General features: G+C 42.6%; 1 protein-coding gene across 1 annotated transcript in view; it reads left to right on the forward strand.

The window, feature by feature from the left end:
* The first annotated feature begins 3337 nt into the window (after positions 1 to 3337).
* Positions 3338 to 21854, forward strand: part of LOC144458377 (uncharacterized) — a 107674-nt gene continuing 89157 nt past the window's right edge. Inside the window, exon 1 of the mRNA XM_078160790.1 lies at positions 3338 to 4404. Coding sequence (XP_078016916.1) covers positions 4294 to 4404 — 111 coding nt within the window. The 5' untranslated portion in view covers positions 3338 to 4293. The remainder of the gene's footprint in view (positions 4405 to 21854) is intronic.

Genomic DNA, 21854 nt, shown 5'->3' on the forward strand with positions numbered 1-21854 from the left:
CTTTGCTTCTTCATTATTGTCAAACTTAAACGAGCTCATGAGGTGCTTTAATTAATCTATACGAGGCACAAATCCATGATTCATCTGTTGCTTTCCATGGACTGCTTTTTCCCCACTTGGTTTAAATTTGAGTGAAACAATAATATCTATAACTAGTCCATACTCATTGAGTACAGCATACCATACCATGACTTAGTCATACCAAACATTAGAAACAACACCAACATTGGTCCACAGGGGGAGCCACAGTGATCGGTCGCATTTTAGCCATTTTGAAGCATTTTTCTGTTGTTATAGCGCCACCCAGTTGCCAATTAGAGTTAAATTTCTCCAGTCACCTTGAGGCGTCCTGTTCTACATATCTACCAAGTTTAGTAAAAATCCATATGGCGGTTAGGCCTAGATAAGAAATGAGCTCTCTAGCGCCCCCATTTTGTTTGATGGGGTCAATAATGGAGGGGTCCCCTCAGATTATGTGTGGTCATATGCCTACAAAGTTGCGTGGTGATGGGTGAAACCCTTGAGATGTTATACACCTTTATGTGATGAGCCACGCCCTCCGCAATATTCATTGCCTTATAGAAGCTCAGTTTTAGTAAGTTTTCCAACTTTTGCCAAGAGGGAACTTTAGATATTGGTCCCTAGATTATGTTCACCCAGTTTCATGCAGGTCGCTCAAACTTCCTAGGAAGAGATCCATTTGAAGTGTTTTTCAAAAAATTCAAAATGGCGGAAAATCTATATAAGCGGAAGTTATGGGTTCTTGAGGCAAATGTGTTCCTCATGAGGAGAGGCATCTCTGTGCAAAGTTTCATGTCTCTACCACATACGGGGCATGAGATATGCCCATTCAAAGTTTGACATTTCAATGGGTTGCTATAGCGCCCCCCTTTGGCCAATTGATGTAATATTGCTTCATTGGCATCCTCCCATGACCCTATACCACTGTGCCAAATTTCACATGTATTGACAAAGTCAGTGAGGAGAAAAACGTGGAACACACACACACACACAGAGTTTGTCATTATACAGTCAGATGATTCGGTGCAGGAGGCTCTTACTTTTAGTTAAAGTGATTGAAATGGGGAATTTAACAACAGAGAGAAGTCCTTCATGCCTGAAAACACACCATTAACATTTAAGTGTTTTACATTTGAGTCCACAGAACTTTGCAGCGATGGAAAGTTTAATCCAGTTTTACTGGAATTAAATTAGGATTGTTCTGATTCATACAGAGAGCTCAGAATCAACATTTCCAGCAGAGAAATATTGGGACTGAACAGGATTACACACAGGCAGGAGCTATAAGAGGAAGAGGAATATTTGATGTGGACGGAGCTGAAGAGGATGGCAGAAGGAAACTTGCTTTACTGGGAGGAAGTTGTGTTTAATTTTTGCCTTTTTCTTCCTTAGAGGACAAAAAACTTTGGTGCACTATTGAAAGGATTAACTGGAGGAAATAAATACATAAAGTAAAGTAGAATAACTGCCCGTCGATTGACACTTGGATAGTCAAAGATTACTGCGATGTGCTCTCTCAATTGAGGTGTAATTTCTCACAGTTTAAAGAACAATATGAGCTTTTGAGCTGAAAACTGTTGACTGTGATGTGACAGTGATGTATTTGCAGCAGAGTTATAATTTGGTTTCAGTGGATCAGGTGTGTGGGGCTTAATGAGCTTTTAACCAGGCAGTAACGTACTGTAGATCAGAGCTGACCTGACAACACAGAGACGAGCTCCTCTGCTTGGTCTCATTTTGATGAAGTGTAGTCAGCTGAGTAGATTAACTGGACCATGGACTGAATTCTCTAACTGTCACTCCTGATGGAGTCTGATGTAGATTTATGTGCCGTGATGTTGGAAAGAAAATTAGCAACATAAGCAGTAAGAAACCCTTTTGTTTGTCTATAAAAACACCTGAACACTGGCTTGAACTGTGTTGTTGATCTTAATAAAATGTCTGAAAGTAACCTAAAGTCTTGTGGACATTATATACTTGCTAGCTGCTAGGTGTCTCACCTGGCCGCTGTAGCTCCGCCTCTTTTTGTCCTTCTTTACGCGATCATGGTCAGAGGCAAGGCTTCACAAGGTTTTCCTCTTTGCTGGAATCACACACATTTCTTTAAGCGTGTTTTGTCTCCATGGCGAGCTGCTATCTGTCTGTACTATACTTTCAGTCCAGCACCTGTGGAACCAGCAGTAACCCTTCAGACATGGTACCTAGACCCTCGGTGTGTTCAGACAGTCCTCTTAAATGTGGGCGGGGTTGTTGTCACTCACTGCTCCGTCCAGCACTCGCTGTATTTCCTCATCAGCGGTGACACAGATGGAAGTCTGCACCTGGTTTATCGTCCACAGAACGAGGCTGCACGCCCACATTTTCACAACAAAATAGAACAGGCTGCAGTGAGAGTCTCTCTCCATGGGATATTTAAAAATAGCAGCTTTGTGCATTTAGTCCTTCTCAGGCAAGCTCAGGGGTTTAGTGTTGCTGTAGCCCACAGGAAGTGAGGATTAGAATATATGACCTTCACATAATCCGCTCCAAATTAATCTATATTTTTAAAGTCATTACTAAAAGTGTGTGTCATATAAAAACTAAAGTGATGGTCAAAGTTGTCACAGTGAAATTTAAGGTGTGCTGATGGATTCACGTCATCAACTCATGCATTGAGTAACATTACAAGTTAACGTTCCACCTTAAAAGTTGCCGGCAGTCGGCCCAGTGAATGAAGTTATTTTTTTCTCTTTCATTTTATAGTTGTAGTTTACTGATGTATGAACAGAGGTTACATAAAACCAGAGTGAGCGTCCTCTACTGACCAATCAGACTGCAGGGTTTCTAGCTCCACCTTTTAGTACCAGATCTGTGTGCTAGGTACCCCAACAGAGGGGGGACCAAACATGGGGACGCTAAGGAACGCTTCTGTTGGTACCATCCACAACTTTACACTGTGGAGACAGAAAAAACAAGTGAACTGTGCTGGACTGCTTGGTGGAAACAGGGCTTTAGTGCCCTTGAGCAGGACACCAAGTCACCACCAGCTCCGAGTTTTTCACAGACATGATGAGTGGAATTAAAGAAGAGCTCCTGCTGTTTTCACTGTTTCTCCACCTTCATCCTCACTCCTTCCTCTCTGCATGTCTCCTGCTCACCAGTAGGTGGAGCTTGTCTCCTTTAGCTTGAGAGAAATAGAGAAGGAGGGAGAGAGGGAGATGATTAAAGAGAGAAGAAAGACAGCAAGAGGAGAGATGTAGGGAGGGAGGGAGGGAGAGGGAGATGGAGAGAGGGAGGGAGGAGAGAGCAAGCGTCAGCACTCCATGCGTTAAAAGGGCAGATGGTAACCGCGGGTAACTGAGGAGCAAACCACTCTGCCGGCCACAGAGCAAGAGATCAGCAGAGAGAAAGAGGGAGAGGTAGAGGAGGAGGGAGGAGAGCGAACACATGCAGCGCAGCAGAGGAGAGGAGAGGAGCATCTGAGAGGAAGCTGCACGCCTGCTCTGACACAGAGGAAGACAGAGGGAGGAGAGTACTTCTTCTCCACACTAACAAGGAGGCAGACGAGGAGAGAAACAAAGACAAGAGACAGGAGATGGGGAGATAGTGAGAGGGAGGAAAACAAAAGTATCCCTCCCCTCCACTTAGAGAGACACAGAGACAAAGAGGGAGGGGAAACCAAAGAGAGATTGTGAAGTGAGGAGAGGAGAGGGAGGCAGCGGACGGGAGATAGTTAGAGGAACTGCAAGACTGATCAATGAGAGGCTGAGGTTTCGGGGAAGAAATTTCGACTCAGCAAGAAAGAGACGGGGAGAGAGAGAGAGAGAGAGAGAGAGAGAGAGGGAGTCAATGACAGGGAAAGATTGATGAATGAAAGATGGGAGCAAAACATCTGGAAGACTGAGAGAGGGAAATATTTAACAGGCAGACGTAGAGGGAACATTTTTTAGAGGAAAAAAAGAATAAAAAAAACATTTAGACAACGACAAGATAAGAGCGTGAAGAAGAATAGAGGAGCGCAGGGTGAAATATTTAACAAGAGACAGAAGCTGAGGGGAAGATGAGCCGAGTCAAAGAGTCACCGGCAAAAACTTAGAGAAGAGAGGGAATAAATCTGAGCAGCGGGGGGAGAAACTCCTCCTTTCTCTCCTCTTATTTCCTCCGTCCCTCCTCCACTTTATAACACAGAGGAGGAGAGCTGAGATGAGGAGAGCGGCAGAGAGTTGAAGGAGATAGAGAAGCAAAGTCCAGATAGATGCTCAGATAGAGACTCAAGCATATGAATCAAATCCAATGGCGTGCTACTACATTGTGATCAGTTCCACCCACCTGCGTGACGGACAGCTGAGGAGCATCAAGGGGGTGTTCAGAGGACCAATAGGAACCAACGGGCAGAGAAGCACGGTAAGGCCTCGTGTCCGATCTTTACTGGGCTGCGAAAGAGACAGAAAAGCCAGACTGAAGTGCTTTTATTTTGAAAAGTTTGAGTGTGTTTGGGACTCAAATCTGAGTCGGATCTTTTAACTCGAGGCTTTTTCTGATTTGACGTGAATCCAGTTTGATGCCGAGCGCGTGTTTGCTCCTGTGACTGTTGTTTTTATTTAATTTTCTGCATCAAAGAAAAAAGCCAGAAAGTCATTACCTCTAAATCAGCATGAGTCAAACCACTCCCCCTCAGTTGATTGTCAGGTCCTTAATCATTGTGTTTGCTGAGTTAATTAATTGCCACTTCCATTAGGGTTAATTGACTTGGTATTGGAGGCTGGAAGATGCATGCAGATGGGGGTGGGGAAGATGGAGAGGGTCCCCGTCTTACATTAAGAGCTCCTCCGACTCCGTGTCTGCCCTTAAACATGTTCCTGTTCTCTACCTTTAAAGTGTTCGATGTCTGAGGTCAGTGAGAAGTCAGGAGGGTTTTTTTTTCCCGTCTTTACATTTACATTTCTCCTCAGTTTGACACGACACGTCTCCTGTTCTGCACCAGGAGTCAAACACATGCAGCAGCCACATGTTCGCATGTTGTATGCACATTTATTTGAAGCTAATCTTCTCATGAGCTGCTAAAAATACCAAGAATGTTTCATGTCACACCGTATGATGAGGATACATTTTATTGTGGTAAAAATACAACGTGGTGACAAATGAAGAAACTGAAATCTGAATGAAGATGAGTTGAGAGAGATAACTTGTGGTGTGCAGTCCCGGAGCTGTGTGGGAAGGTTTGGAGCCGGCCAGATGAGTCACAGGCTTCTTTACTTTTCTTTTTTTCTCTGTTCTCTCATAATCTAAACTCCAACTAAACCTTGTACTTCATTCCCCCTCGTTCCCACTGAACGTTACAGGCAAACATAATTACAGCGAGTCCTTGTAGAGACGCACCAAAAAATTCCTACAGGCTTCAAAGAGAGACATGAGATGAGACGTCAAGAGGTTGTGTAAGGGCAGCGCTACAGTAAGCTCATTACACGTTAAACACCATCAACTGCTTTTACAGAAGAAATGACATCATGATTAATCAGAATGAACCAAATATATAAATTCAAACCGTCAGGGACATGTTTGATGATTAAGGATAAATCAGGTGTGATCATTTCCACAGAGGCTGAACAGTATCTCGTCTTTGTTCTCCTTCAGTGCGGCCGCTTCGCCTCGCGCGACATCGCGTCAGATCATATTTCACTTTTACACATGTCAATACTTTTAATAAGGGCCATAAATCACAAATTATGATGGCATGTCACGGTGAAATGACGGGGCTATAGGTCTGTGAGAGGGACGGCCCGCAGTAAAATCAACAATGGATCTGACTTAGCCTGCAATTAACTGGGAGCACACAATAGAGCCTGCAGCAGCTCTCGAGCCGTCTGCAGCCGTGTCTTGTTTTATTCTGTTTTTAATTAAAAAAGCAATAATAAAGCCATGATATAATGCTGGAATAATGCTGGTATTTATGGGGAAAATCACAAACCTGGATTACCACACAACTGCAGTGAGTGTTTTTAAGCTTTTGGGACATTGCAGCTTTTCACGAGCCCGATGATGCACTGAGAGAGACTCATCGGTGTTAATAAAAGATCCCGGATCATATTTTTATGGACGTGGAGCGTGCGGTCACTTCCACAAACATTTGGAGTTTATTTGTCCCAAACGTAGACTCCAGTTTAAACTACACTACACTCACACATATAAACATAATCACCAGCAACATAAGACGCTCCGGAGGACGATTAAAGAAGCATCGTGTTGATCTTTTGGGTTTCCGGAGAGTTCTTACGACCTCTGCAACATCTTTTGTCCTCCATTACAAAAAACTGCTACAAAAAAATCAGAAGTGTTTCCTGATCTGACACTGATGTGATTGGGGTTTGAGGTTTAGACGCAGAAATGACATGACTGTGTTAAGGGTCCAGGGTACAAAGGATGCAGATGAGCCCGGCCCATGAAAAGGTCAATGGTTGACCTTTGAATTGGATCAAGTACAACAGTTTACTCACTGACTTAAATTACTGAGAATAAAAGTTATATGTATTTACATGAGAAATAAATGTACTTTTATCATTACCACACATTTCAATGTGCCATCTGATGCTGCTGCCCCCCCCAAGTATTGTGAAATGGTTCGGCCCATCTATTGGTACCAACCATGTGATGCTATCTTGTCAGAGAGGGTGCCAAATAATGCTCCAAAGTGACGCTAAATTTTGGCGAGGGAAAAAAGGAACGCTGCCATTTTTCAAAATTATTTCTGCCTACTGAGACTCTCTCACAGCCTTGCAGTTACATAAATTAATATAAGTGTATAATATAAGTGTGTATAATAAGTGGAAAACTGAGAGCTGACAGCCATAAAGTCTTTATACTATTAGTATTAGTATCCTTTCAATCATGATTTGATCTTATGATGTAGTAATTCTTTGCAGTAATTTGTTGTTGATTTTACTTTTCTCTAATCATTTAGTTGAGGGCATTTTCTGTCTGCCAAAAAAAAAAACACACACAAAAAACACATGGATATATAAAAATAAAGAATACACTAAGTGTTGTCCCCCTGCCCATATTTCCTAATGGCTGGCCTGTAAGCAAAGATCATGGTTTAGATTCAAATGACGACATCATTAGGGTAAGGGTACCTTTGTACCATGGTTATATTAATAACCACTTGGTTAAAGTTAGGGAACGATGGGGCGTGAGTAGAGCAGTGGATAGTGCCGGCGCCCCAAGTATAGAGGTGATGTCTCGCTGCAGCAGTCGCAAAGTTCGACTCCGGCTGGCAACCCTTTGCTGAACGTCGTCCCCCCCACTCTCTCTCTCCCCCATTTCACACCCTAGCCATGTTTCCATCAGCCTGTTTAGATGCGCATCTAGAAGTATTGCATCAGAAAATTATGATGCAAACACCAAAATTCAAATTAAAATCCCCTGATTCGCACAAACTAAAAAACGCTCGCTTTAGCCAGGTTTTGGTTGATTCGAAAAAATGTTCTCAAAATGGGGGATGGAAACAGTTATGTTGGAATTAAGTCTGGCGTAGCGCACCTCTCTCCATGGTGATATCCACACTCCAGGTCGGGAAGGCGGTAATGCATTTACAAGCTGGTTGCCAACCGCCAAAAAACGTAGAAGAAGAAGAATGCGAGACTTGTTTTGTTTCCGGTTCTGCGGAAAACTCGCGCGAGTTCGTAGTTTTCACCAAAGTCCGTACATTTAATGGAAACACACAGGATTCGTATTTCTTTTAATGCACATTTCCCAATGATTCCAATAACTTTTGGATGGAAACACAGCTAGTGTCTGTCCATTAAAGGGAAAAAAGGCCCAAAAAAATAATCTTCAAAAAAACATAAATAAATAAAAAAAGTTAGGGAACGATTGTGGTCGTGGTAAAAAGAAACCAACGTCTTTGGCAGCAAAGCAGCAAAGTCTGTAATGTTTAACAGCAATGTGATCTCTGTTTTCAGTAACGAGTAGTGTATCAGTTGAAAATTGAAAAATTTTAGGGATCTGCTTGTTTGCTGGATGGACAGTTGGTCTCCTTGTGTCCAGCACACATACGCAAACAGGGCTTGTTAGCTTGGCTGACTGGACGTGGAGGAAAGCAGTTAGCTTACCTTAGCTTAGCTTAGCTTTGCTTAGCTAGTGACTCCCAGTGAGTCAGAGGTTGTGTTCTTTGTTAGCTGGCTTGCTAACGTTAGCCACCGGTACACCCGCATTTCGGTATCAGTTTGGTTTTGTGTGGACTTTTAAGGTGTGGGAGCCTCTTTGTCTCTGAGGCTAACGTTAAACTAGCTCCTGATGGTCGATGAAAATGTCTTCTTTTGTATTTCTACACGTGAAATAATGAAAAGCTTTGGAGTTTGTTTAAAGGCTGTTTTGACGTAGCTGGACTGCTGTTGAGTACGTAGTAATGTAGTTACTTACAGTTACTGCACAATACGATACGATACTATACCGCACAAGTTTTGCTACACAACCCCTATAAAGCAACATCATTTAAACAATCACGGTTGTAACGGTACGCAAAAGTCATGGTGTGGTTTACACCACGGTTTAAAAGTCACAAAAAAAAATTAATAAATAATACAAAATCAAATCATAAGGATCCATTAGTTGTGATTTATCTTGAACAGACAGTAGTGCAAGTATCAGATTAAATCCTCCTGCTGCGGACTGAGGGACATTCCAGCCACTTTATGTTCACTTCGGTAAACTATATCCATTATAAAAATAAGAAACATTTGTGTATCACACTGTACGAACACTAAACAAACACTTTCCCAAAAGGCAACAGGACACAACAGGCAACAAAACTGAAAAGCATCTCCTCTGCTGTGACACTAAAAATACCAAAACACACAGAATAATAAAAAATAAAACTTGTGCATTAGGAGGAGGACGATTAGTTCCATCTTTGCTATATTTAAACATTTAAAGTAAAAATGAATCATCTCAGTGATCTGGGTGATGCCGTCAAATGTTAAATGTTAGCATGTTGGATTTGTGAATGGAAACTGTCAACTGTCTCTCCGTTTGTTGTTTTTGTTGCAAAAAAAAAAAAAAATGTACAAAGATATGTTAATAAATGTCTGAAAAATATTATTAATTTGTCTGGAAAAATGTTTTTAAAAAATGTCCAAAAAATGTTAATAAATGTCTGAAAAATATAATTAAATTGTGCAAAAAATGTTAAAAAAAAAAAAAATGTCCAAACACATGTTGATGAAATGTATGAAAAATATTTTAAAAAATGTCTGGAAAAATCCTTTAATTGTCCTAAAAAATATTAAAAATATATAAAAAGCCAAAAGAATGTTGATAAAATGTCAGAAAAATATTATTGAAATGTCTGAAAAATGTCAATGAAATGTGCCCTTTGCAATGCTCAAACAAAATGACGCCCTTGTCTGCATCAGTGTATGGGTACTAAACTAATAATAAAAAATAATTTTATAATGATAAAAAATAAAATAATAAGAAAAATGTGTACATAACTATTTTTTAATTAATAATTATGAGAGGTGCCCCCTTTGTCTTTTTGCTTGAGCAGCTGCCCCTGAAACTGTCTGTGTACGGGACTGAGCTGCGTTCACTAAATTGTGACCCGTACCCATGACGGTTTGGTACAAATACACAAACTGTTACAGCATTGTCTCTTTTGCTGAAATATCTTCTTTCTTTGAACCCAAATTTTTCATGACATCAAAGGAAAGTCAAGTACAGGCGATCACTTCACAAAATAAATGACAAACTTAAGAAGCCCTCACAGCACCTTCATCAAGTTAGAGCTTTCAAACTTGTTAAATCATATCCAACAGGAAACATAAGGTAAAGTTTCCACTGCGAACACAAGACCATAAATAAATGTTCTTTAATTACCCACACAAGAAAACGCAGGCATTTCAGAGGCACGTATTCAACTCTGTTCGTCACCTCATCCAGGAATAGAAAGCTATATCAAGAGATTTAATTGGCCAACAACCACACATGACTACCAGCAGTCACCTTGGATCCTCATATACCCAAGCTAATTTTATCTCCAAGTTCTTGAGCGCAGGCAGGTCTGATGAAATTGCATGAAACGATCACGTCTTAAAAATTCAAATAACATGCTCTGTGCATGGGAAATGAGAGCGATATGTTTGCGCCAGCACAAAAGGATTGCATGAGAGAGACTTGGGCAGGAACAGGCAGCCGAGTCTGAAGCCAAGATAGTGTAGAGTGTAAGAGAGTGTGGAGATCTGTGGGATGGATGAGTGTCTGCAGTTTGCTTTTGACTCCAGTGACTCAAGTTCAGTCTTATGTTTATGCAGCGATGTTTTCATTTTCAGCAGCTTTTTTTTTTTTTTTACTCAGTCAAAATCATAAACAAAATATCAGCTGAAACACACTTTGAGGAACTTTACCCAAGTGTTCTCAGCTCTTTAACCACAATTCATGTTAACACAAAGGGTTTATTTATTTCTGTTACAGGCGGCCATCATGTTTCATTTAAGTTAGGGGTTATGAGTACTTCCTAATTAAAAGCGTCTTATCTTTTTACTGTTGCTAAAATTGGTCACATTTGTTGCCATATCACACGACAAACATTATTAATCATAAATAAACAAGTTTCAGCCATAACATGTGATCAGGTTTGGACCTTGCTCACAATGTGTCGGGGTCGGCTGCAGACTGACTTGGTAGAGATGGCTGCCATCTTGTTTTTACAGGGATTAGTGTATTGTGCTCTTACGACCACTAGATGGCACAAGTGTCCACAAATGAAGACAACAGGTCTGAGTTAAGAAGAATGAAGCATAAAGGTGCAGACGCACCAAACCGACATCAAAGAACTAGCAGTGACAAAAGCCAACTGTTGTGTCGTCTACGTCGCCTCACGTCGCCCTGTGTTAGTTGCATTTGAACACACTACACGGACTACATCCGACGGCCAAGTAGCACGTACGTTTTGCACCTGCGTGAGAGAGAGCGGAGTGAGAGAGTGGTACATCCTGTCAGCCGAGGGCTTTCCTATCTGTGCAGCTGTGCACCGCAGCACCTCCACGGACTATTACATCCAGACGGTCTAGCTCGATGGGGCTAGCTCAGAGACTAGCGGAGGCTAACTGGCTGTGCTTCCCTCCGGTCATGCTGCAGCTAACGCTCCGCTAGCCGCTCCCAGCTAGCTCCGGTTTGTTATTCAGGTTAAAGTGTGAAGAAGCAGCGGGTCTGTGGGGCAGCTGAGTGAAGTGGAGCCTGAGGAGGAAGCACCGGTTAGCCGCGGTTTCACTACAGGCAGATTCACTCGCTACAGGGGCGAGGAAATAAAACCTGAACAGCCAATCAGAGTGATCTCTCTCACCGACAAGCTCCGCCGCCGATTCAACATGCTCAATCGGCCGAAAAGCCGCCGACGCCAAAGTGCCGACGGTGCGGGACATGCCGCAAAAACTAGGCTGACAGACGCTCACCGACGGCCCGACTTTGGTCGACAGCACACCATTGGCTTGGTGTGTCAGGGCCTTAAGGTGCAGCAAACCCAAACTGTGATGTCATCATATGAGGACACAGAGTCTCAGGAGGATAAATCACAGTGAACCTCATTTACCAAACAGAAGTGCGACAGAAATCTGGGCGTGCGGTCATTTCCACGCAAAGTTCAGCATTTATCAATGTGGACATGAGCGCCGGCTACGATCAAACCTCACGTCAGGGGTCTCTCTATAAAACAGTGCGCAGGATCCAAACTAAAAATGCACATACGGACAAAAGTGCTGGCGTGCACCAGAAAATATTCACCAATTTCTACAGTCAGGCTTCCACCTCACTATCTGTGTCACCAATGTCCCGTCTCCAAAATGTTCGTAAGCATGAGTCAAAGTTTCTCTCATCAAGTCTCTTTCAGGTTGTATGCAGTCATGTACGCAGCTTTGAGTCAGCATCGAGTCTGTCTGAGTTTGAGAACTGTTCTCAGACCATACTCTGACTGGCATCACAGTATTTGCAGCGACACATTAATCACTGTAAAATGTGTAGCCTATGAGAAAATAGGATATTTTGTAAAGGCCTACATCGATGCATGCTCTCTGGGCCCGACTCCAGGCTGACTGAGGACTGAACACCACCGCTGCCTGCCTCTTATTCATCTGACTTTTTTTTCACACTGATAAAGCATGTTTTATCATTTATCATTAAAACATCATTAAAAAGAGAAATAAACCTTGAAACAGTGTAATTATTTTAACACTAGTGATGACAAGTTTGTCCTTGTCTCCTTCACCACCTGGATCTGGATTCATTATAAGCTTAATGAATATGTTGATATTATATAATACATAGGCTAATATTAGTATGTAGGCTGTAAAAAATAATGTAATTAATTATCAATACATCAATATTCCAACCCAGGGAAGGGGCACCAAATTCCATGGGCCCCCCATCCCTCCTCTAGACCCATTCCTCTCTCTCGTACCTTTTGAATTTTCTTTTACAATTTCAGTTTGCTGTCTTTCTTTCTCATCACATCCTCACTGTGACCTCGTCACATGTCCAGGTTTGGTCATGGACTTTCCACGTCCACATATGGCGTCCAAGGTACCCTGGGTGTGTTGGTTGTTGACGTTCTGGGACGCCGTGTCAACTTCAGCCTGTTACATGCATTGTCTGTTTTCAAAATACACTTCTGTTTTCACAGGAAATGTACAGTTTGCATACAGTCTCAATTACTTGGAAATAAAAAACATTGCAAACAAAACAAACTTGTCATTCCAGGCTTTCCAAGGGGCCTCTCCTAGTCCCACTTTCCCCCCACCACAACGCCCCTGTGTGTTTGCCCACTGCAACCCTGCTGACCGCATCAGTGACTTATTTCCATACTGTTTTATTCTGACTTCCTTTGGTTAAACTTTTTGCTTAAATTGGATCTGGGACGTCAGCGTTTCCTTTTCATTTCTCTTTCCATGTGGTAAACTCTCAGGGAGAAGCCTCTGAACCCAGAATATACTGGGGCGGGATATTTGAATGTTTTCAGCGGCCACAGTGTCAAACAGAGGAGGACTGTGGCAGCCACACTTATCAACGTGCGGTCATTCTTCCTCTGTGATCAGCAAGATAAGAACGTTTCACGCATGAACCCTATTGTTACACGACCTGTGCGCTCAGATCTGCACTGGTGTGCGAACATCAACAACATTAATTTGTTCTTTCAGCGTTGCATGGTGATGCTGTTTAAATGGAGACTGATAGAAACTGCATTACCTCACACATGTCGTGAACACACTGTAGATTTCAATGATGTCTAGCTTTAACGGAGATCGACTGATTTTTAAGTCACTTGGGACAAAAGCAGGAGCTAAATAAATGAACAAACCTCACAACAATATGTTCACAACTTGAGCAACGTTCAAGAGTTCGATGTTTAATTTCCAAACTGTGTTGAAATGAATGGAAAACAATGGATGCTGGGGACGGTGTCATTTGTATTAACTGGGCTAAAATATGTAAAATCATTGGTGTGGTTCTTTAAATAAATAAAGTTACACCAAACTGGTCAAAATTATAAATATGTAAATATAAATATACAGCTGACAGACAAATAATACATGAGTAGAGAAAGACAACACATGCAGAGGCATGTATACAGGTGTACTACAGCATGATGAAATTAAGCAATTAACATGCCTATCACACTGTGTGACACGCATGACGATGCACAGCAGGCACGTTTGACAGCGCTGTTGTCCGCAGGGCACGAGGGCCACGAATATTCTGCTTACTGTCCCCGTTTATTAGCAGAGCATCTGGACAGGATGCAGAGACTGACAGTCACTATAATACATCATGATACGACACTAATACAAGAACAAAACACAATAACCTGAGTATTTACAGGCGAGATCCGTTCAGCAGCTGCTGTGGAGCTTCTGATCGTATCATACGAGAAGCAGATCGTTTTTACATTTAGGTGCAGTACTTCCTTTCTCCTGAGAACTTTAGTCAGAAGCCAGTGATGGACAAACATGAGGAATCTGACTCCATCTTTTATTGCTCTTAATTTACACTGAACAAAATTTAAACCCAAAACTTTTGTTGTTGCTCCCAGTGTGGATATCATATTTCTTTGTCACACCACTCGTGTGGACGAATTTATTTTGGAAACCGGAACCCGAAAAACTTTGGTTTCAGAATTGACTTTCGCCACAGCTCCCGCCCGTGAACTACAGAACTCCCATGTTGCTTTGCAAGCGTACAAGGCTGATGAGTAGAATTTAAGAAACAGGCTAAATGACATGATGTTGCACACTCTTGTACAGTAGGTGGCGGTATGCACCTTTAAATTGTTTGCAATCCGCCAACCGAGAGAAGAAGGAAAAAAAAAGCTTTGCAAGCTGTCATTCCGATCGAGACTGGCCAATAGAGACGTGTCTTACAGCTTTCAGTTTAGGCCCCGCCCACCAGGTTCAACTTTTTACTCGCAAAACTTGCAAACGAAAAAAAAGACTCGCAAACAAAACTTTAGGATTTGCATTTTTTAATAAAACATTTTCTGATTACAATATTGATACTTTTGCTCTCAAATCTTTTTTTTGATTGCAAAACCTACTCTGTTTGATTGAATGATAAAGGAACAAATGTAGCTCCATACCTCTCAAAAACAAACAGACAATTGTTTGTGTACAAAACGCGGCCTGAAGGAGCAGTACACCACTTCCCACGGGAAAGTTGTGATCAATTAAAACAGACTTGATGGGAGAAACTCAACTCAACTCTTCCTCAGAAGGAAATGTGCATCTACTCATGGATGAAAGGCTCGTGACAGTGTGAGATGTAAACATTAATGGCTGACGCCGGAATTCCACTGGATGCGTGTCCGTTGCAGAACGGCTGCGCTGGTTATCCGCTGCATGCGCCACCGTCCGTCAACACCCACCGGCTGCATTTGCTGTGGGGAGCGGTGCAGCTCCGCTGGACAGCGGGAGTCACGAGGACCCACAAGATCTCGCGAATTCACGCATAATCGCGTGATATAACAAGATGTAGTTTCTATAAACAGAACCACAAAACCAGAGGAGTAGTAGGAAGACATCTGGGTGCACCTCCATGATTAACATCTCCTCGTCCATGGTGTCAACGCAGTGAAATGACGTCTGGAAACCTCTGACCTGTTGACTTCAGGCCTGCCTCCGCCCATTATGACGTTTTCAAGGTGTAGTGCAGGGAAATATGATCCGCCGTGAACACTGTGTATTTTATTTTGAAAATTAACCGAATGTTTTATTTTGTTTCTGTGCACGACTTCCTGCCCCGCACGATCTGCTCTGTGCTGAGTTGCTGCGTTGTGCTCCAGCGTCCGGCAAAAATAGAAGTCCTGCGTATCTGTTGCGGAGGGCTCCGGAGCGCCGCAGCGCAGCCTCAGCTGGTGGAAACACACACATTGACTAGAATTGAAACAGATCGGCTCTGCTGCCGTTCCGGAGCGCAGACGCAACCAACACGCATCTGGTGGAATTTGGGGATGAGCTGTAACGATAGCTGGCTCAGCGATGCTAGGTAAGCTAGCATGTTGGCCCTACTCTGCCTCTGATTGGCTACACTGCACTTCTTGACGCGTCTCTCACGTGTTTCATCCATTGACTGTGGATTTGCAGTGGACACCAGAGAAACTGATGTCATGTGTTATCTGCAGGAACATGTTCATGTTCTAATGTCTCTGTTATTTTTTATTATTTACATTACTGTCTTTTTTCTCTGATCACTGATTTGACATAAAGTCAAAAATAAAAGTAGCTGTGCAAGTATCAAATTACTTGTGCCATTGTCTCGCAGCCTAGCTATCTGTATTTCTCTGGAGACAGCTTCAGTGTAGTGAAACATTATTTTGATACTGTTGTAATGTTAGAAAAAGTATCAGATATGTTTTCAGTCCCAAAACCAATATTACAAGAACATCATAATGACGTCAGTAAACTCGTCAACCACCTTTACTTTCTCACTTTCGTGTCACTGCAAGAAGCGACACAGTTTCTTTTCTACTGAAGCCTCATTTCTTGTGATTTGAGTGAACTGACCCTTTAACCTTCCAGCTGCTGATATAACGTCTGATTCAAACTGATGCACCGTCGTCATCATTTCTGTTTCATATTTATCTCTCATTTCCTGAGATGACTGACACACCTGTTGTGTAACAGGTGAGCGTTTAGCTGCTGCAGAGAGCAAACAGATCTCACACCGCACGCATATAACGGAAAATAAACCACTCTAACACCCTGAATCAAATGGTTATTTTTTTTCTGTACCTTAATTGCTCGAATGTGCCAAAGACACTCTGGCACGTCGCCTGTGTTTCTGTGTGTTACTATTCCTGCTGTCAGCTCGTCTCGTCTCAGCGGGTGGTCCAAAGTCTTAATTTATTAAAACAACATTTTAAAATCACACAACAGCGCGCGTCTGAGTCCTCTGCTCTCCGCCTCATGTGTGTGCGCCTCACTGTTTATATGTGTGTTTTTGTAAATCAGATAGTTCACAGCGTCTCCGTGGCGACATTAATTCATGATAGCCCACCAGCTGTCAGGGAATTTTTCACACCTTTCCCCAGTATCAGCGAGGCCAGAGTTGTGTTGCTATAGAAACATTGATTCCAGTAAGTTAAATAACGCTGATTTTCTACACCCTACTTGGCACAAAAAGTTGACATCAAATTCCTTCTGAGCATGTAATTTTCTCTTGGCGGTAATATTTTCGAGCAGTTTATTTGTTTTGGAGGCTTCCTGCGCCGGATGTGTGAAGTGTTGCTCTCGAGGAAGTGACAGCGATTTGGTTTAGACCTCCGGAAAAAAAACTCCAGCAGTAAAAGACGAGAGCGTTTAACTGTGGTGTGGTTTATTTTCTTCATCAGAGGTCTGTATTTAGTGCTGAGTGCTTTCAATTAAAACCACAGGTGCTGTCGACTGTCTTGTAAAAGCAATAATGTCCTTGAGCCGCAGGGTTATGGTGCAATATTCTCACTCCGTGCTGTCGGCTATTTGACATCAGGCCTAACAACACCCATGACAATACGACACTATAACCTCGTGCCTCTTAGCCGCTAATGCTTTCAACCTGTGTGTGTGTGTGTGTGTGTGTGTGTGTGTGAGGGACAGGCAGAGTGTGTTATGAGGTTTGAGCTACGTTGCCAGCGACATGGCTCCTCACTCCATAAATTATCGCCGATGAGGACACTCCGTGCATGTGTGTGCATTTGTGCATGTGTGTGTTTGTATCACTGCCTCTGTGTGTGTGTGTGTGTGTGTGTTTGTATCACTGCCTGTGTGTGTGTGTGTGTGTGTTGCGGCCCTTCTGGGTTCGAGTGGTTACGCATGTTTGCAAGCATGTTACTCTGTGTGAGTGCGTTCAGTGGTTGTGACTTACATGGCATGAGTGTGTGTGTGTGTGTGTGTGTGTGTGTTCAGTAGTTGTGAGTACATGGTGTGCTTCATTGATGTGTGAAACATCAGCTATGACTGTGGAGCCATCTGCTCCAAAGGGAGAGATAGAGTGCAAATGTGTGTGTGTGTGTGTGTGTGTGTGTGTGTGTGTACGTGCAGGCACATTTTCTTCTCCACGCATGAGTGTGTTTTCGTGACAGTGTGTGTGTGTGTGTGTGTGTGTTTCTGACACAGTCTGACTACTTGGCTGAACCAACAAGTTGTGTTTCTTCTTTCTGTGCTTGTGGGACATGATGAAGTTTCAGAGCTAAAATATCTCTTCAATACTTTCAAACACGTCGGCTTCTTTTTCTGTGAATCATTTCGTTGTCTGTGATCTTGCTTCAGTTACAGATTCATTCAGCGAAGATATTTTAAACATTGAATGAATTCGTCAACATGACCTCCAAATTAAATGAAACACAAATGTCAATTGTAACTTTCGTTTCCTGATCTGACGCCTGTTACACAGGACGACATCATTTGTCTGTGCTGTGGTTTAAACCTCTTGTACTCCACCCCCATTTTGTAGCAAAAACGCCTAAAATGACATACCCACATTAAAATGACTGTAGCTTCTGAACCGCTCTGACTACATGCATGCATGACGTCTTGCCAGAAAGAAAACTCCCTGAAGTTTCTTGTGAACGTGTCAAAAACACTCTAGGTGATACAGAGACAGAGTAATGGGCCTCTGAAGTCAGTAAAAAATTCAAGATTTTGCCTAAAATAAAATAAAAAATGTTTTTCAATGCGTCTCAGATTTGGTCCTAAATTGTCCGTTAAAAAGGGAGAAATTGGTGAAAATACAAATGAACATGAAAATAGATGGAAAATTTACATACTACTACATCAAAACTTTCATTTGGTTAATTTTGGTTTTGGAGCTCAGTATGCAGATTGTGAACAAAAGAGAAACTCAGTAAAACTTCATGTACATGAGATCAAGTATCACACTGAGGAAAATGAGACTAATCTGGGTAAAGAGAAAAATCCTTAAAAAATCACTTTCTTTCCACATTTGTAGCCAAGAATGATGTCAGGAAGATTCTGTAGAAGATGTCATGTGGTCAAATATACAGACTGAAATGCAAAACGTGATTTGAAGGGACTTTTTTCTGCACTTTAAAGACCACAAGAACTTTTAGGCTGCTTTCACACCTGCCCTGTTTGGTTCGGTTCAATCAAACTCAAGTTCATTTGCCCCCTCGGTGTGGGTCGTTTAGACAGGTGTGAACACACCAAAACAACCGGACTGAGACCTTTTTGAAGAGGTGGTCTCAGTCTGGTTCCAAAGGAACTCTGGTGCAGTTGGTTTGTGGTGAGAAGGTGTTGCGACCTGGATGTGAAGCAACTGCAGTCACATGACACATTGTTTGGGTTAAACATGAGCATGTTACAGTCCTGGAGGATTATTAATGTGCACCTCCTCCTGTACTGCCTTAATATGCACATTCAGCACATCCAATGCATCAAAACATTGTTTTCTAGTTGGAGCCGCGCCTCGTTTTCAAACTGTATGGTTTGACTAAAATGAACAATGACAGCAATATAGTCCACGATGAGCAGCGCTAAAATCAACCTGCGTAGTTGTCCCTCCATTGTGACATTAGAAAGTGTCACATTTATCTTGCAAGTGTACTCTTCTTCAACGTTTGCTTTACTTCCTGGATTTTTCCCACATGGAAATTCTGACCAATCAAGAGCAGCTTTCTCTCACAAGGCATTTGATCTGGTCCTCTTGTAAATGCTGCCGTGAGAACACGAACCAACTCTAGGCAATTATACAACTTTGGAACAACATGAGTCCCTGATTCAGACCAGAGGAGACCACTCTAGGGCTGACAGCAGCCTCAGTCATGATATGTGCCTCCAATATCACCCCACATGTCCCATCAACAGAAGTCAGATTGCTGTGTTGCAGAGTAGATTGTTTCCTTCTCACTAAAAGTAACGTAAAATTTCCCACATGAAGTTCATAAAGCACAGGCACATAAAACAGACACAACACAAGAGAGGTCAAAGACTGTATGCTCCTCTAACAGAGCTGCAACACCTCTGAACCTCATCACCTCTACGTCTACTTATCTCCTAAAAATGACTTTGAAATGAGGATGATGTTTCTACAGGTTTGATGTAAGCTACAGTTCCTAATACACCTCGACATCACTCAGCTTTCAAATCACAGAAATCTTAAAGCCTTAATGAGCCGCTCTGTGATAGCTCGACTTTGGGAAAAACATGTTTTGCAAAACCTACAAGCTTCTGCTCTATGAAATCTTCAAGGATTTATTTTCATCTCCATAAAACCCTCACGCTACGTCTGAAACCAGAGACACTCTGCATATGTCCAACTCCCATCAGGCTTTGACAACAAGCCAACTGCTACGACTCGTGACACATGTTGTTGTTAAACACTCACAGGATAATCATTGATTTTTCTTTGGTCAGAAAAAATGTCCGGCAAGTTTTCATTTCACTCACTCTGAACAACAATGATGCTAAACAGAACCCAGGCAGGTCTTTGGCTCATGATCGCAGAGGAACCTGTTTAGAAGCATTACAGGTGCCATACAGTGCTGTTTGAATCTTTGAGCCTGGGGGCCTGAATGATACCTGATAAAACCATGGATGAGTCATTGTGCTTCTAAATGACACATTTACTGAAAATATGAATGATTATTAGTCATTGAGAAACACAATACGTTTCCTTTGGAGGGCAAAAAGGTCAAACGCCAATGCTTTAACATTATTCTCTGGAAATACACTGATTGCTATTTTAATGATTATTCTTTTCAAAGGTTCTCTACTGGTTCCTCAGCTGACTTTAGTGAGACTTCAGTGTACTTTACTGGGGCAACGTATCCTCACAGAACTGTTCGTATGAGTCAACTCATCCTCACTGTGACCTCGTCACATGTCCACGTTTGGTCATGGACTTTCCACGTCCACATATGACGTCCAAGGTACCCTGGGTGTGTTGGTTGTTGACGTTCTGGGACGCCGTGTCAACTTCAGCCTGTTACATGCATTGTCTGTTTTCAAAATACACTTCTGTTTTCACAGGAAATGTACAGTTTGCATACAGTCTCTTTCAAAATCAAAGCACTATGTTGGTACAACACCGCCATTTGACTTTTTTCCCTTCAACAACACACACACGTGATTGGGTTCTGGAAAAAGAACAGGGTTTGGCTCCCGGGTGGAAGTCATCCCACCCACACTAATGGGACTGTTGCCACCGTAACTTTCGTTGTTGTCCCGCCACATTTCCCCTGACTCCAATTGGTGCTGCTGAACAATACCGACGACCGTCCGCAAATCACACTGATGGCTTTTTCTGTCTGTGTCTGACGCCTGAAGTCACTGACAAAGTGCTGGTTTTCAAAGACTTCAGAGTGAGACTGGGTTGTATGATATTCTACAAATTAGCACCCCACGAAATGACGCTACATATTTAATGTACACGTAATTAGCATAAAGTTACAAAGGTTAGGTCTTGGCAAGTGCAGATATTGTGGCTAGGTTTCGGAGAAGACACTCAGAGTTCACAAGGTCCCAATCACAGGTCTCCTGGGGAAAGTCCCATGTGTTGTGATCCATCCACCACCCCTCTCGCCTGCCTACTCGGACTTTGGCCCCCGTAACGTTTGTTGTTGTCCCGCTATGTTTCCCCCTGACGCTGCCGGACGCTGTTAAACTATAATGTCGACTGGCCGCGTATCATACTGACGTGGTAGGACAGTTTCTTTCTTCAGGGCCTGAAACTGGAAGTCACTGTCCAAGCGCCAGATTTTGTCGACTTCGGAATGATATTCTACAAATTAGCACCCCATGAAATGATGCTACATATTTAATGTTAGTTATGTAATTGAAAGGAAGTTATGGTGGTTAGGTGTAGGAAAAGAACCACAATGACCATGTTCCCTGTGATGACTCAGAGTCACAAGGTCCCAATCACAGGTCTCAAGGTCCAGCTAAGCCCCGCCCACCCAAAAATATCATACTGTTTACTTAAAGTAAAAGGGGCTATAAATCAAATGACTTTTTGTCTCACATGAAACACAAACAGCAGGCTTCTGGCTGAAAGCCCAGTTTGTTTGACCCATCCACCTCTCACCTGCCCTATGTGGACCTTCTCACTCTTTATACTGCAGTAGCTGCACAGAGCATCAACAAATTACACCACCCAGTGCAAATCATACTGCTGATCAAGGTGCCTCTGTGTGTCGGTATCTGACGTTGAGGGCCAATGATCAAGTGTCAGACTTTAACGAATTGGGAGGGAGACCTGGTTGGTATCTCAAGGCAATTAACCTGTGGCTAAGCCACGCCCCCTCCACTCACTCAGACAAACTATCAACATTCAGTGAGCGGCGCTATGGCAGGTGTCACAGTACACGGCATTTCACAGGA

This window comes from Epinephelus lanceolatus, chromosome 17 (assembly GCF_041903045.1).
Source record: "Epinephelus lanceolatus isolate andai-2023 chromosome 17, ASM4190304v1, whole genome shotgun sequence".
Taxonomy (NCBI): domain Eukaryota; kingdom Metazoa; phylum Chordata; class Actinopteri; order Perciformes; family Serranidae; genus Epinephelus; species Epinephelus lanceolatus.